Source organism: Pollicipes pollicipes, unplaced genomic scaffold, assembly GCF_011947565.3.
Source record: "Pollicipes pollicipes isolate AB1234 unplaced genomic scaffold, Ppol_2.1 Scaffold_4881;HRSCAF=5763_pilon_pilon_pilon, whole genome shotgun sequence".
In the NCBI taxonomy this organism is placed as follows: Eukaryota; Metazoa; Arthropoda; class Thecostraca; order Pollicipedomorpha; family Pollicipedidae; genus Pollicipes; species Pollicipes pollicipes.
The window spans coordinates 29,298,082-29,315,006 of record NW_023596576.1 but is presented as its reverse complement, the minus strand read 5'-3'; the positions used below and the strand labels follow the sequence as shown (position 1 = coordinate 29,315,006).

The window sequence follows — 16,925 nt, the reverse complement described above, 5'->3', positions numbered from 1 at the left end:
ACGTGGGGTCCCTCGTCAGGCGTACTGTGCCCCCTCCCCCCCCCGACCAACTCAGCGGTGCCCCATTGCCTAGGGGATCCCGACCAATGCGAAGGGTCCCCTGACTGACAATCGTAGACCCCAAAATAGTTCCGAACTTGGAATGGGCTCTAGGCCGCCACGGGGAAGACTGTTCGAAATTAGCGGGCGTGAATCGACTGGTGGGCACTCATTGTCCTTAGGGGCCACCAATCGGCGCAAGGGGCCCACTAATGAACATTTACGGGGCCAGGACCCTTTGATACAGCCTCTGGCTAACTATTCGGGCTCCCTAGTCGGACCCTTGATCGTCGTTCCCGAAGAGTTGTAAGGGCCCGTCTGGACCAAAAGGGAGACGTGCCCTCCAGTGCCCCCCCCCCCCCCCCCCTCCGGGCCCGCACCGCCTTCAGTTTGTGGTGGGCCGGCCTCAGGTCTGAAAATAGCCCATTTCTTGAAAAGAAACGCCCATGTAGGTTTAGGCCTGGAAATGACCCATCGCCAATCAGGAAAGGCCCATCGCAGACTCAGAAAGAGTCCGTTTTCGGCGAGGAAGGGCTCATGGTAGGTTCAGGAAGCCTCTCAGGTCTGGAAAGGGCCATAGTAGACTCAGAAGGGCCCTTGTTTATTAGGAGATCATCCATTGTAGGCTGATAAAGTAAACATCCCATGTGCCGAAAAGGCACCTCTCTTTTTTTTTAGGCCCGGGATGAGCCCACGTCTGGTTGAACTCAGAAATGGCACAAGTCAGGTCTGTGAAGAGTCATTTTTTTCATGCCCTGACAAGCCACAGGTCAAGTCCAGAAAAATCAATTTTTGCTCTTAGACCTGAGAACATTCCCCAGGCATGCAAAGACCTGGGAGGGGATGATCCTATCTTAGGCCCATAATGGGAACGGGGATAGAATAGGCCCAGAACGAGCTGTCCATTCTGGGCTATCTTCATCCCCATTATCGGGAGAGGACCCATGTTGGTACACCCACCTGCAGAACACATTGGTAGCATAGCCAGTTTTTTTTTCTTCTCACCAATACTTTAATTATTTGGTGGTAGAATATGGAAGCCCTAGAACCGGCTAATGTTTCTGCTTCTGAAACGGTAGCGCAGGCAAGGGTGGTCGGGATGCTGGGGTATGTGCCCCCGCTTCGTTTCCGAGGGGCCCTTCAGACCCCTCGAGACCTACCATTAAGGGACCCGACTTGAGAGCCCGAAGGGCTCGAAAGGCCAGGCGGAGGTCCGGGCACATCAATGCCAGCCAGAGGGCCCCGCACGGACCAGCGGCCCCTGAGTCGGCAACAGGCTATATGTCGGATCAAACACCATCAGAAACGCACAGTCGGCTTCGAGGCGGCATGGGCCCGAGGGCCCATTTCTCAAGCAGGTAAAAAAGCCGGAGCCAGTGATTTATATTGGTCGCGGCCCCACAGTGCCTAACGGGGACTCTGTGCTGGCAAGGGACTCCAAATCGGTGTGAGGCAATGTTGGAGGAGGTCCGAAGAGCCTGGAGCACCTACCGGGTCCGACGATCGAGGGCTCGGTTGGAGAATCTAAGAGTACGAAGGTCTGGTTGGTGTGTTATTCAGGGGTGCCGGCTTGCGGGAACTGACCCTCGAATGACAGTCAAAGGGCCCTTTGCACCGATCAGGAATATCCTTAGTCGATATAAGTCTATATGTTGGTCAGGCACCTCCAGTGCCGCACAGTCCGCTCCGTATCGGTAAAGGAGCGGACTGTGGGAAGTAGGCCTGGCGGCCCACTTCCCAATCAGCTACAAAGCTTGGGACCAGTGATTTACACTGGCAGGTGCACCTGTATCTATCAGTAGGCAACAGCGCCTAACAGACGGCCCTGTGCTCGCAATGGGTCCGGAGCGACCAGGGGCAGTGTTCGATGAGGCCCGAAGAGGAACCCGGGTGGCCCAACAGAACAGACTATCAAAGGCCCGGCTGAAGGGCATAAGGGCCCGCAAGATTGGCTTTAGGTCACATAAAGAATCGCGGTCCGTAGGGTGATGATCTGAAATATCGATCAGAGGTCCCCTTGTACCGTTAAGGAGCCCCTGAGACAATGCGGGTGTCTAGCTCTGCCAGAGACCACGAACACCGCACAGATGGCTCTGTCAGCCTGATCCCTGGGGGCCCATTTGTCAAGCAGCAGCAAGATTGGGAGCCACGATTTGCATTGGTCTGGGTCTTTGAAACAGTGGTTGGGCCCTTTTGTCGATCAGGGGCCCACAGTGCATAACCGGGGGACATGTCTCAGCTAGTAGCCCCTACTCGGCCACTGACTTTGTTTGATGTGGTCCGAAGAGGGACCGGAGGACCTCGCAGGACCAAAGGTCAGCGGCACGATTTGACTCGGACCCGGCCCCCACAAGTAGTGTCATGACCTGAAACGTCAGTCAGAGGGCTTCTATCAGGTCCCTCTTCGCCAGGATTCTGTATCCGAGTTATATTGGGCCCCGACACTGAGCCAAACAGTCGGCTCCATGTCTGTCTGACCCCTTGAGACCCATCATTTTACAAGCAGGAACGGGGCCGGGGCCCGCAATTTCAATGTTCGAGGTCCCTGACACAATGAGGAGCTCCTGTATCGGTCAGGGGCCACAGTGCCGTGTGGGGTCGTGTGGCGGGAAGTGGCCCGAGTCGATCAGGATCGGTGTCTGAGCGGCCTGAAAAGGGCTTGAAGGATCTCTTGAGACTTAAGATCTTGAGGTCTTGAGATCAGCAGGATATTAATATCCCATTTCCCAAGCAGGGACACGGCCGAGTCCGCGATTTAAATTGGTCGGGACCCCTGCAACAATGCGGGACTCCCGTATCGTTAAGGGGTCCACAGTGCTGTACAGGGTGTTTTGTGTCAACGCGGGGCCTCGTGTCGGGTCGGAGAAAGATGTACTGATTGGGTCGCGGCCCTCCGATCATGAAGGGAAGCATGATAACTGATCATCAGTGCTCACATTGTGCCAATGGAAGATTCCTTTGCCAGCCAGGGTCCCCGTACTGAACGGTGGGCCAACCAACCCAACTCCAGCATGGGCCCGTTGTGCTGAACAGGTGTCTATGAGCCAGTTATTGATCACCTGCGGTGATCAGGAATGTTATTGCGTCATTGACGGCTCCTGCGTCGATCCGGGTCAACTGCGGTCTGCGCGGGTCAGAAGCCTTCCGCATCAGGGGGGGGGGGGGGGGGGGGCGACGCTGATATGATGTCCTTCTAAGGGCCGCCGGGTTGGTTAGGGAATCCCGCCTCGTGTCGCCGGGATGGCTGCCGGAGGACACCCGACGGTGGGACGGAATGGCTCTCCAGTCCGTGACCGGGGACAGTAATGTACCCCTAGTGTTCTACTCAAACGGAACCCATTTCCGCAAATGTCAAATTAGTGTTGCAAAGAGTGGGCCAAATTAGTTGAAAAACGAATGAGGCCATTCCATGTTTGTCTGGGAACATTTATTCTTGTACGGAATCCACAAGTGAATCAAATGATCAAAATGTTGGAGCCTGCGCACCCACTATCTTGGAAGCAAGAATAGCGATGGCCTTGGTCGCAGTTTCCGTAAAACCGAATGGCGCTGGCCGGTGCGAGCGACACGAGGCGGCGGTTGCCGTGCGCGCGAGAGCGCGGCCGTGGGATAACACTTCCTAGTGAATTAGAAAATGTATTCTAGCCGTTTGAAGGTTATGCTGGGCGTATCTTTTGTATGCCTCCGAGGTTTTCCTCCGGACAGATAACAGCTACAGGAACACGAACAGTAGTTTCTTCCTCCAGTTCTACCATCAGATTACAGCACCACGAAGTGGTGCTGCAAAGAGCAATCCGTTCAATTCATTAACCTGAAAATCGAACAGACGAAATTTAAGCCTGGCTGCTTTCTAAATGCACGGCTGAAAGTCCTAAAGCGGCTTAAGTTAAACCTGTCAAACGTGTCATCATTTCCGTTCGCCCGTTGGCTACAACTTAATATGAACCGAGGGCCGACGCTGCACGGCCAATGGAGACCAACGCCTGGCGTCGAGTTTTCTCGCCCAGATTGGCGAGCGCGCGTGCTCAAAGCTACGTTACATAATTTGTATCACTTGCTTATTTTCGCTGAATATCGAGCATTAGCTGAAAGATATGGCTTGGCCATGTTAATACAAATCGTTGACTGATTTTGATCCAAATTCGCGGGGTCCTTAATATCTCTGCACAGCCCAGATAAGATTCTGACAAAGCTTTTAAGATCTATCGGTTGTAAGCGTCCCTTGAGGCAGCAGCTGAGTGTACCATAAAGCCCTGACGACACGTCCGTGATCTGAGGGAGAAAGGAAAGCGATGGCTTGTGTTGCAGTTTTTGCAAAACCTAACGGCGATGGCCACTGCAAGTAATGCCAGGGGGCGCTGTTTGCGTAAAACAACCATGTAAAATAATGTTTCTGATTTTGTTTTCTAACTTAACTCGTACAGTTGAAAGATTACACTGGGCGAATCTTTTCTTACAGCTTTGAGTTTGTCCTGTGGACAGATGAACTGTTACAGCAGCACAAAAAATAGAGATTTTCCATTTACTGCTCCAATTGCACTGTTAGATTCCAGCACCACTCCACGGTGCTGTGGAGACCAATACGTTCTTGCCATATATATACTTAAAAACCGCACAGGTGAAATATGCGTCCGAAGTATCAGCGTTCAAAGATACTTCCTTGACATATGTCATCATTTCCGTCCACCTGTTGGCCACAGCATAGTGTTAGGCACTTAACCGACGCTGCGTGGCCCATGGAGACTGCAACGTCTGGCGTCGAGGTTTACGCTGCTGAGGTATGCGAGCGTACGAGCTCAAAACTACGCTACATAATTTGTATTACTAATGGATTCGGACTGACCTTTGAACGTGCCCAGCATAAACATGGCTTGGCCATGTTCATACAAAGTACCGGCCCACTTTTTATATTCAACCTACATTCGCGTAGTCCTTTATACCTCTGTACAACCAAGATGCAAAATCTGACGTTTCTGAGTTTTATCGCTCTAAAAAGAGTCCACTGGACCATTGCAAAATGGAGGGCACTGGCGGTTTATTTAATGCAGCCATTTAACGCGTGGTTTTTTTCAATTTGATTACTATAAACTACAGGGATAATTGATATCGCGGTAGCGTCTGACCCTTAAGTGCCAGTAAAAAAGGTGAAATGTGTAAAATGTGTTGAAGATAAAACACAAGTGCAAGTGCGTGTTTTGTTCAACATGGTGAGGCGAGCTGTCCGAACTAGCAGGCAGTTCGTTTCTCAAGTGCAAACGCTAAAGGTATCGTGAGGTCTTGCGCCTCGGAGCCGTCCGACTCGCCAGTCAGGGTCGGGCCACCCTTGCCTACCACATGAGGGAGGCCGCCTTTTGTGCGCAGCGTGCCGCGCGGCGTGCCGCGACGCAGCCGGGGCCGCGTCCCCCTGTCTGCATACCACCGACGTCGACCCCATAGGATCGCAGCTATTTCTGGCGGGCGAGGGCAGCTTTGCTAGTAGTTTCTTTCATGCCAGTTTGGGGGCGCCTGATAACGCACTTGATTTTTGGACGTTGACAAATATAATGGCATGATAATGCTGCAATCATCATAAATTCGGGTGTGATACTGAAATTCCAGCTCTTGGAAAGGCACGCACGCACGCACGCACGCGTACACACACACACACACGCACACACACCACACACACCCACACCCACACCCCCCCACCCACACCCACACCCACACCCACCCACACCCACACCCACCCACCCACCCACACCCACACCCACACCACCCAACCCACACCCACACCCACACCACACCCACCCACCCACCCACCCACCCCAAACACCACACAACACACCCACACACACACACACACACACACACACACACACACACACACCACACACACCCACACCCACACACACACACACACCACACACACACACACCCAACACACACACACACACACACACACACACACACACACACCCACACACACACGCACACGCACACGCCACGCACACGCACACGCACATTTGGAGCAGCGGTACCGAACCAACTTAGCCAGTTGTGATTGTCGCTTGGTCATTCAGTTCCATTCATTTGATTTATTTGACGAAAATATCCTAGCGCAGGCGAAAAGAGGCTCTGTTAACGGTATGAAAAATATTCGAAGCCCAATTACAAATTATACGCAGTGGGGCAAAACTCAGGCAAATCCACGTCAAGAGCACAGCAACTTCGCTGTTTCCTGCTGTTTCCTGCTGTTTCCGAACTGGCAATGTGTCTTCCTAAACTTTGTAGTTTGTGAACAAGAATTCCAACTAGCCACAGAGAAACCTGTCGATTGCAGTATACTGCCTACCTGCGCCAAGGTGGGGCAGCGTCTGACACTGAGCTCGCGTGGTCTTTCAAATTTCGTTTTCAGATTCGGGTGGTGACCTGGACATCGTGGTGGCCTCTGACAAGGAAGTCAAGGTGTCGGCTGTCCGGGAGGCCTTCCAAACCGTGTTCGGGAGGGCCACTGTCGTGTGAGTACCTATTCTAATTGCAGAGATGCATGGGTCATGGTGTTCAGCGCCAAGCATATCTGGGGGTGGGGGTGAAGGGGGGCGGGGAGAGTGCAAGTTCCCGTGTGCGTGTATGCGCGCCCTGGGAATACACTGGCATCGGTTGGTGTAGGACTGCTGCGCCCGGTAAATGCACTGGCATCGGTCGGTGCTGGTCAAGTAGCTCCCCTTGCAGCTCCGGTGGCCAGCAACAAACATAAGCCGCTCGTTCTTGGACTAGTAACTGCCGAAAGATGGATTGTCGAAACCCTTTGGCGCCGGTGCGGTCAGCATGACATAGGGGTGGCATGTGGGGGCGATGCCATGCGCACTGGGGCTTGGTGCGATTTCACCGCAGCACCGTTCTATTGTTTGATCGGGTTTGCGCTGCCCCCGCCGGCCCCCGTCCACAGCTGGACCAGATCCCCATGGCTAGAGATGCTGTGTGCGGGCTAGTCGCGGCGCGTGCGAGTACGCGTGCATGCCAGAGGTTCTCCACACGAAGGCCCATTTGGATCAATACGGGTCCATCAGCGACAGCGTGGCGGCGGATGGGGGGGGGGGGGGAGCGCGTTTTTCCTTGTGAGGCGCCCGGCTGCACGTGATGCCTTGATGGGCCAATTGGATGGAGAGAGCTCTTCCTGATTACACGCGGTAGTGTGAGAGGGGTTACTCGCCCATTGAAGGAACGCGGTAACCCTGGCGATGCCACCTTCCCGCGAGCGTTGCCGGCCTCCGTAGCCAGCCCCGCGAGGTGGGTGGTAATGCGTGGTTCGAAAAGCTAAAATAATCTTACCTAGAGACATAACTTAATCCACGCGTTCTCCCAGAGCACAACTTCAGAGATGCTTGCGCCGCGAGTAGATAGTGAAACTTGTCATGTTTTTTTTTAGGCAACAGACATCCAGTGTGAGAGAATACCCGAGCAAAGAGTGACGTTGGCAAGGCGAATCAAATAGATCGGACCCTTAAAAATTGTTTGAAAAATTGTTCCTTTTTGTACAGTGCCAACACACTGATTTTAGGTTTGATCTGATTCGGTTAAACATATGCAGAAAACGGAGACTTTTTAGAAGGTTTTAGGTTTTTATCTGACCTAGTCCAACTTGAGGTCCAAGGAGCTCTGATGCTGAATATCAATGCTATTCATTCTGCCACGGCTTTGGAAGATGAAGTGCTGTTATCTTCAATTTTAGTTTTCACCAATTGTTTTGTGCAGTGGGTCCAGTGCCGCGATAGAAAGCAACCCACGGTATCTTTGAGCGTGCACATGAGAAGGGCGAGAGAAGAGAAGTGAGAGAGAAGTGTCCCAGTACTGCTCCAGTCCATGTCAGCGCCACTTAAGTTCCTTCAGCGTTGCTCCATTTTGTCTTAGACCGCTCCCGTCCCCTCTCAGTGTCCGTTGAGCTATTTAAAGCGTGCCGCTCTCAGCTCCCGTCCCCACAGTGCCGATCTCAGGCCGCTCCCGTCCCTCTCAGCACCCGCTGAGTTCCTCGCAGCGTGCCGCTCCAGCCCCCCACAGTGCCGGTCTCAGGCCGCTCCCGTCCCTCTCAGCACCCGCTGAGTTCCTCGCAGCGCGCCGTTCCAGCCCCCCACAGTGCCGGTCTCAGGCCGCTCCCGTCCCTCTCAGCACCCGCTGAGTTCCTCGCAGCGTGCCGCTCCAGCCCCCCACAGTGCCGGTCTCAGGCCGCTCCCGTCCCTCTCAGCACCCGCTGAGTTCCTCGCAGCGCGCCGTTCCAGCCCCCCACAGTGCCGGTCTCAGGACCGCTCCCGTCCCTCTCAGCACCCGCTGAGTTCCTCGCAGCGCGTCGTTCCAGCCCCCGCCAGTGTCGGACTTCGGCCGCTCCCGTCCCTCACAGTACCCGCTGAGTTCCTCGCAGCGCGCCGCTCCAGCCCCCGTTAGTGCCGGTCTCAGGCCGCTCCCGACCCCTCTCATTACCCGTTGAGTTCCTCGCAGCGGGCCGTTCCGGCCCCCGTCAGTGCCGGCCCGGTGTTTTGTTCGCCCAGCTCTGATCGACGTTGCTTGCAGCGGTGTGCCAACGCCAGGTGCCGCGCTGGTGCCCCAGCCAGTGGGGTGGCAGGGCGCGCGGGCGGCGGCCGAGACGCGTGTGCAGTCGCTGCGTGGCTCCGGCCTGGTACCACCCCAGCAGGCTGTCGTCTCCCTGGAGGGCTTCATCGTGCAACTGCAGCCTGAAAGGTGAGTCGGCCGCTTGCCGCTGCTGGCCGGTGGCGCATCTGTCCGCACTCGTCAGCCACATAGCCCTGCTTACTACCGGCACGAGGCAGACGTCACTGTCGGCTGGGTGTTCAGAACAGTGACATGGGCATATCTCATTGGGCTGGGTTTGGATGGGCTTAGGCTGCCATTACCCAGTGAGATAACGATCAATGCTCAATATAGATCAGTGTCGTTGCTCGAAGCATCGAGTCATGCTCGCGATTCAACGGAAAGGTAAGGGCGAATGAGACAACTTTCACAAATGTTCCTGCAATTGTGATAGATGTGGCTTTTAAAATCTGGCTGAGTCAGCGGAGTAAAGCTCTATCATCTGGTCACGTTAACGGGAGCTCCGTGTTTCTAACGTATTTATTTGTGTATTTGTAATCCGCAAGCTTGTTGTACAGTGCGAATGTCAAGATAACAACATCTTTCTTTTCCTGGTCAATGGTTCTGGCCTGCTCATTGTGATATGATCTGGTGATCTGTTACAATAGGTTCAATAAAACCTGGACTACAAGTAGGTATGTCATTTTGGGTCGACTAAGTGAAAAACATGCTCAGGCGCCTTCTTTTTTCAAACCGTGACGAATTTACTAGGAAGATATCTGGAATATTAAAAATATCTATTAGGAATATATAAGATATCTATTAGGAATATCTAAGATATCTATGTATGAAAATATGCCGACCTGCATTCGAATAATCCGTCGAAAAACAACGAATGCTTAACGCAAAACATAACTCGATCAAACCTATTCCGGCCATTATACGGCAACGACCGTTACCAGTGCAGCGAGCATGGCCGAACATCAAAATACGCCGGATCCAGCAATCAACCGAGCCCATAACGGTGGGTGCAATGCATGCAGCACTATCGGGCCACGCACCACGCTGCCTTGCACGCCGGATCGGCTGGCCCTGCGCCGCTCACCTCAACGACAGTCAGACCTCATCAATCGACCAGTCCCAACCACAGCTGACTATTGGCCATGTCAATGGACGCTCACTGACAAGGAAGCTGGATAAGATCAAAGGAAGTTGGACGAGATCAGTTTGCTGCTGAGCGAACAACAATTGGGCATCTTGTGCATATCAGGCATGGCTTACCAAACATTCTTAACAGCTTTTTGACCATTCCCGGATACTGTATAGTGAGAAATAGCCGCAATGTTCGTTGCGGTGGCGGAGTCGCCGTCCCACGTCGGGTAGAAACACGAAGCGGAATGGAACGGCGTCATGGATCGTCACTGAACGGTAAAACTGTTCGCGTGAAGCGCCCCAGCTGCCCCTGGCTGTATGATAACCCGCAGCTCCGGGCTCTGATGGCCGGACGGGGCACAGTAGGGACACCTGGCTGTATGATAGCCCGCAGCTCCGGGCTCTGATGGCCGGGCGGGGCACAGTAGGGACACCTGGCTGTATGATAGCCCGCAGCTCCGGGCTCTGATGGCCGGACGGGGCACAGTAGGGACACCTGGCTATATGATAGCCCGCAGCTCCGGGCTCTGATGGCCGGGCGGGGCACAGTAGGGACACCTGGCTATATGATAGCCCGCAGCTCCGGGCTCTGATGGCCGGGCGGGGCACAGTAGGGACACCTGGCTGTATGATAGCCCGCAGCTCCGGGCTCTGATGGCCGGGCGGGGCACAGTAGGGACACCTGGCTGTATGATAGCCCGCAGCTCCGGGCTCTGATGGCCGGACGGGGCACAGTAGGGACACCAGACTGTGTTATAGCCCGCAGCTTCGGGCTCTGATGGCCGGGCGGGACACAATAGGGGACACCAGACTGTGTTATAGCCCGCAGCTTCGGGCTCCGACGGCCGAGTAGGGCACAGCTTAGGGCACCAGGCTGTATGATAACCCGCAGCTCCGGGCTCCGACGGCCGAGCAGGGCACAGCAGAGGACGCCAGGCTCGCCCTGCGCACGCCAGAGGCTCACACGGAACTTCACACGGCTTCGAAACAGCATCAAGTGTGCCATTATAGCTGGTGAACACGTGATGATTTCTGGCGGCCGGCACAACTTTTGGCCTGCTTTCAAACGATCTGTCATGACGTTATCAACCAAACTAGACGTCATGACGTACCAATTGAGAAGATCCGTTGGAAGTAAACCGTGGTCTGGCTGACGAATTCAATCATCATTTCGTGACGGTTGGGTCCTGGATTGCCGCCACTTCTGGAGGAAGCACGGGACTGTCACCAAGACCGCCAACTGGCTGCATGACCTTCAGTTTTAAGCCCGCTACTCTCCCTGAACCATGTTCGTCGATCCGGCGGATGGGTATCTTGAGAGCAGTGGGTGTGGACGGTGTACCGATACTAGCAGTTCTCCGATACTTCCCTGTGATCGGTCCGTCCCCTCTGCGGATCATCAACTGCTCACTCACTCTGGTGAGTGTGGTACCCAACATTCTTGAGAAGTCACTTGCAGCCAACTGATCACTCATCTTCGGAGCAAATTAGGCCACTTATTGGATTCGGCGTTCCGAATTCGTACGCATTTTATAGCTTAATTTTTTGAATTATCGTGTTTCATGATATTACGTTTCATAGCGTGGTTCGTAGAATGATATTTTACGGCATATTTCGCAGCATCGCCTAGTATATAATTGGAACGTTTCGCGATTGAGTGAGTGGGGTAACGACCCAAAGCTAATGAACGTTGTAACGAGCCGAAACCTGAAAAGCCACCCCATGGCTTTTCATGATCTGTGATCGTGATATGTCCAGCACTTAATATGTGCTGGAAGCTTACGTGTCGTTGGATCCGTCGTCTCTTGTCATGCGCTGCCATCGCCAGCCCATAAGCCCGGTCGTGGCGTTCTGTTTTGCGGCCCTGACGCTGTGCCGTCCCCGGCCGCCGCAGGTGGTACGAAATGACACTGCTGCTGCTGGACGACCCGGTTGCCAGCGCTCTGAGCGTGTTCACGCAGCCGACCGAGCTGCCGGACCAGTGGGTGCAGCGGATGGAGACGGCTACGCCGGCCGGCCATCCGCAGCGCTGGGCCGGCTTACAGCTCGCCATCGGGCAGGTGGCCGCCGAACAGCTCCAGGTGACGGCCATGCGGGTCTGCAGAGACGCAAAGGGAGCTGACCTGCTCCACGGAAGGGGCGCGGCCGGCAGCGACGCATGGTGGACAGCAGAGCTGACCTGCCCATGGATATTATTCTAGTTCTTTTCCAGGCAGCGGCACTATCGGTAGGATAAGGAAGGATCGCTGCGTTGTGGATATATAGATAATCTCGTGGAGTGGGAACTTCTGCGTGTCGTGCTCTGCGCGTTGTGTCCTGTTTTAATTAAGCCTTATATGCTGATCGTGGAAAACCCTGGCGCGCCGCCATCTTTCACTCACTAACGGGATATCTACCCGCCAGGTGGCGCCCTCGGCATGGCACGAGACAGTTGTGGGGCTGACACGGCGTGAGCTGCTCCTGTCGGCGGCCAGGGCACTGGCGCACCAGTACCGGGACGCGGCGTGGATCATGAGCTGCTCCTGCGGCGGTCAGGGCACTGGCGCACCAGTACCGAACGCGGCGCGGATCGTGAGCTGCTCCTGCGGCGGTCAGGGCACTGGTGAACCGGGAGCTGCCGCTCCGTGAACCCGTGAGTCCGGTCTCGTGGATCACCATTCCGTCGGGATCGCGGCCTGAACGTGTGCGCACTGGTCGTTACGGAGGCCTGAGAGGTATGGAGTGCGCTGGTGTCCTCTGGGTTTGAATCGGCATTAAAGACATGGTGGCACAATGCGAAAAATATATCTTATAGAGAAAGGATTTCTAGAAGTAAAGCAGACGGAATATGCCTTCTTGAGCTTGACGTAGCACGTGGGGTTATTTTTGTCTGCTTTCGCGTTGAGCTTGTCATGCCCAAGTGTTGGTTGAAAATATCACAACAGTACTGCTGACGAGCAGCATCTGTCAGTGCCAGCTTCACTGGATCCCAGATAACTGAGTGAATTGAGCACTAGGTGCAGCGTTTCGTTCAAGATGTTACAGCTGTTATCCGGCCATGATCGTGACACCTCACAACGTGCTGTGGAAGAGGGGTGTTGTTTAGAAACATCCCTAAGGATGTTATCTTGAGAATATGCTAGGTATGCCAGAATTGCTGAGTTAACGTAGAATTGGGTCCTTTTTGTTTGTAGTTTTTTCTTTAGGGCCGTTCAATTCATTGCTTCAACATTTACGATGGTAATCATTTTTTAATAAAAAATTCCTCCGCAAGGAGTAGTTTATTACGCTACATCTTTTCTTTCCCTCATGTACACTTTTTTACTGTAAGAATGCGGAGTAAACCTAAACCTTTTTTTCGTTTGTGTGCGTGCTGCTGAAATGTGAACAAGATCACGGCCTTTTTAAACCTTTGCAGACGAATATCTTCCATCACGGAACGCGTGTGTTTAGTGGATTGTTTTGGCTGAGTAATTGTGTACACTAGCCTAGACCGCCTGGTATTGAAATCACCGTGAGGCGTGATAGGCCGGCTGCTACTGAATATGGCTAAGGTCGTACAGTTCGTTTTATGCCGATGGTATGGAAAATTAAGTGCCGTGGCTTTTGAGCTGTTCCGTGTTTTGTGAGGTGTTTGAATGTTTATTTTGAATAAACAGGCGTGATGATGCTGGTGTCCTCATACGCCGGTTGAGTCCAGTCTCCCGCCCAATGATACCAACACCGATGACTTGCGACGCATTTGCACAAAACTTGTATGCATGTTCATGTGTACACTACTTTTCAAATCATGACTGGATCTGACCGGAAGTGGAGTCGCCTGCTCAAGCAACGAAGGGCCGTTTTTGGTTCCCAGCCATCAAGGATTTTGACGGTTTTTGGTATTCAGACTTTTCTCTAGCTCGGCACACGATTTTGAACACTTACAGGGTAACTGGAGCTACAGTTTCCAAGGGACAGACCTTTGCGTTTGAAAGATATATGGTTATGCGACCGTCTTTAGGAATGCGATCATCGCGAACTAAAGATTTAAGGAGACAATAAACCGTAAGCACGACTGCATTTCGCATACCAATATACCAAAGCATGTGAAGTTTGCATATATAAATCATTTGCCAGAATTTGTCATAATATATGTTTTGCATGTATGAATCACTCGCCAGAATTTTTTTTTCTGAAATCGACTCGTCAAGACAAGACTAGATTCCTAACCAAGCGTAATTTTTGGATTTTTTCATACCTTTTTACCTTCGAGATCGTGACAAGCGCACTGACTCACCCAGCGAGCACTGAATCGGTCCGGCCGCACGCAGCGGTCGGCCGCCGCTCTCTTTGACGCCCCCTCCCTCTCCCTGGAGCCGGGTGTCAGGGGTGGTCTGAAGCGGCGCGCAGGGGAAGGCAGGGCCAGTCGCTATTTCGGAGCAACTTCGCAAGGATGAGATCAATCGTGCTGGGGTTCTCTTCAAATTCATCTTATAACGGGTACGACCATTAAAGCTGAGTGCTCGTGAGAAAGTTTCTCGAGCGAGACTTAGCGTGAAACCAAGTGTCGCTCGAAGAGCCACCGGGCTGACGTGGCGTTAAGTACTCTCAGGGAGCCAAGGAGTAACAGAGAAGTGATCCAAAGGAAGCGCTGATTTACTGACCACAGAGGTCATCATCAGGGAAAATTCACTCGGGAGCGGGTAGCTGCGGTGACCAGTGAGCAGCTTCAGTGCCGCGGCCTAACTTGGTCGGCTGTGGTGCACGCTGTGCGTGACCTATGTCTGGAGCTAGCCTGCTGGTGACGCAGCACCAGGACACGGGCTGACTGGTATGGTGTGGTACCGCAGAGCCCACTTCCGTCGCGTAGGTCAGACGTCAGGTCCCGAGCACGTTATTAATATAATAAAATGATAATGATTAGCTCTATACATCTCATCCACTGCCGGGGCTATTTCGAGACGGACGCTTTTTTACGGGAGGGGGTGCCGGTAGTGTAGTGGTTAACGCGTCTGCGTTAACCACTGCGCGTCTGGGAAACCAGAGGTACGGGGTTCGATTCCCCGCGGTGTCCGCCCTTGCTGCCAGGGTGAGAGGCAGGCGACGCCATATAGCCTCAGCAGCCGAGTGCGTCGTAAAGCTCCAATGACACACACACACACACACACTTTTATTAGGGTGTCATGTGAGATGCGGTGGCGGCGTGGCAGGGGGCCGAACCCAACGTGACCGGCCGGGTCAGGTCGCGGTGCCAGGCTGATCTGGTGAGGCGCCACACCGGTCCCCGCAGGAGAGCTGCGTCAGGTGCCGGCCGGGTCAGGTCAAGGCGCCGGGCCGGTCTGGTGAGGCGCCACACCGGTCCCCGCAGGAGAGCTGCGTCAGGTGCCGGCCGGGTCAGGTCAAGGCGCCGGGCCGGTCTGGTGAGGCGCCACACCGGTCCCCGCAGGAGAGCTGCGTCAGGTGCCGGCCGGGTCAGGTCAAGGCGCCGGGCCGGTCTGGTGAGGCGCTACACCGGTCCCCGCAGGAGTGCGACATCAGGTGCCGGCCGGGCCAGGTCAAGGCGCCGGGCCGGTCTGGTGAGGCGCCACACCGGTCCCCGCAGGAGTGCGACATCAGGTGCCGGCTGGGTCAGACTGGTGGTCAAGGTCACTGCTGGCACTTAACAGTGGAACAATGGAACTGGTAACGAGATGTATATATATATATATATATATATATATATATATATATATATATATATATATATATATATGGAAAGGTCATAGATCACAATCTGAGGTGATTGCGCACCAGCACACCGAGGTAATATTCGTGACTCTTGTCACTATGTGTTGCTCACAGCAATGTTCCTGGCTGAAAGCAAGGAAAAATGCTCCATGGAACATCATAATGGCAGCTTTGCGAGAGCTTACTCAAAATACCTACCCATCTCACGTGTATCGCTGTGGTAGTTAAGAGTTTACAAAGTACAAATTACAATTGTTCCATAAAGCCAGCACGCGTTAAATAATCGAAATTGTTAAACTCGACGCCGCGTGTAATTTGTCGCCGCCAATCAGAAGTCTTTCCAAGGACGTATAAGAAGTACGTCCGACCGGCTTTTTAGGATCCCATAGGCCAACGTTGACGTGGCGGGACGAGTCTTGAGAGCGAGCGCAGTGACGGGACGAGTCTTGAGAGCGAGCGCAGTGACGGGACGAGTCTTGAGAGCGAGCGCAGTGACGGGACGAGTCTTGAGAGCGAGCGCAGTGACGGGACGAGTCTTAAAAGCGAGCGCAGTGACGGGACGAGTCTTGAGAGCGAGCGCAGTGACGGGACGAGTCTTGAGAGCGAGCGCAGTGACGGGACGAGTCTTGAGAGCGAGCGCAGTGACGGGACGAGTCTTGAGAGCGAGCGCAGTGACGGGACGAGTCTTGAGAGCGAGCGCAGTGACGGGACGAGTCTTGAGAGCGAGCGCAGTGACGGGACGAGTCTTGAGAGCGAGCGCAGTGCGCAGTCCTGCGCAGTGCAAATGACAGTCTGGATATTTGCATTTTCGTTGGTTACAGTTGCATTTCATGCCAAATTTGCTGGGAATAGCCTCTCTTTCTTCCTTTCATATGTATAAATATGTTACGTTACCAAGCGATTCGTCCCGTGTGAATTCGGGAAACCTGACCTAAACTACACCGCCCACAGAGTGGGACGCTGGTGTCAAGGTATGAAGTCAGGCACATGCAGGCAGGCTTACCATCCTCGCCATCGCCGCTCTTGCTGTCGCCGGTTTCTGTGTCGCCCATGTGCTCGTGCTCAGGGTCTCACTCAGAATCGTGGTGAAGCAGGGGCGGTACAGGGCCTTGTGAAAGGCCCCCAGAGAAAGAGCTTCGAGGTTTTAAGCGGGCCCCGGTGTTTTTTCCTTTACTTCCTTTTTTATCCAGTTATGTCACCGGACATGTTCATAGATCGGGCCATGGATTCGACACTGAGGGAACCATGTCCTTTTTTCGTACAGGCGGCGCCGTGACTAAAACACTGCGGGCCGCATAGAACTTGCGGTGCAGCATTCTAGTGGCATGGGGCCAGGCCTCCTGATCCATTCAGAGGCCCTCTGAGGAATACATGATGCATTGGTACCCTCCATAGCGCGGGCCGTCCTCTGACGGGAGCAGTTGGCCCGGCTCGGAATAGAGGCTTTTAGCGACGCGCGAGAATTTCTTACAGGCACAAAGAAT

General features: G+C 53.9%; 1 protein-coding gene across 12 annotated transcripts in view; it reads left to right on the top strand.

Annotated features, from left to right (window-relative positions):
- The window catches only part of LOC119101620 (protein PRRC1), an 88,804-nt gene extending 75,404 nt beyond the window's left edge, over window positions 1–13,400 (top strand). For all 12 annotated transcript variants that reach the window (XM_037225011.1, XM_037225012.1, XM_037225020.1 and 9 more), the window contains 4 exons: window positions 6,434–6,536; window positions 8,584–8,751; window positions 11,648–11,834; window positions 12,157–13,400. In XM_037225011.1, the coding sequence (XP_037080906.1) occupies window positions 6,434–6,536; window positions 8,584–8,751; window positions 11,648–11,834; window positions 12,157–12,381 (683 nt within the window). In that variant the 3' untranslated portion in view covers window positions 12,382–13,400. The remainder of the gene's footprint in view (window positions 1–6,433; window positions 6,537–8,583; window positions 8,752–11,647; window positions 11,835–12,156) is intronic.
- The last annotated feature ends 3,525 nt before the right edge of the window (window positions 13,401–16,925 follow it).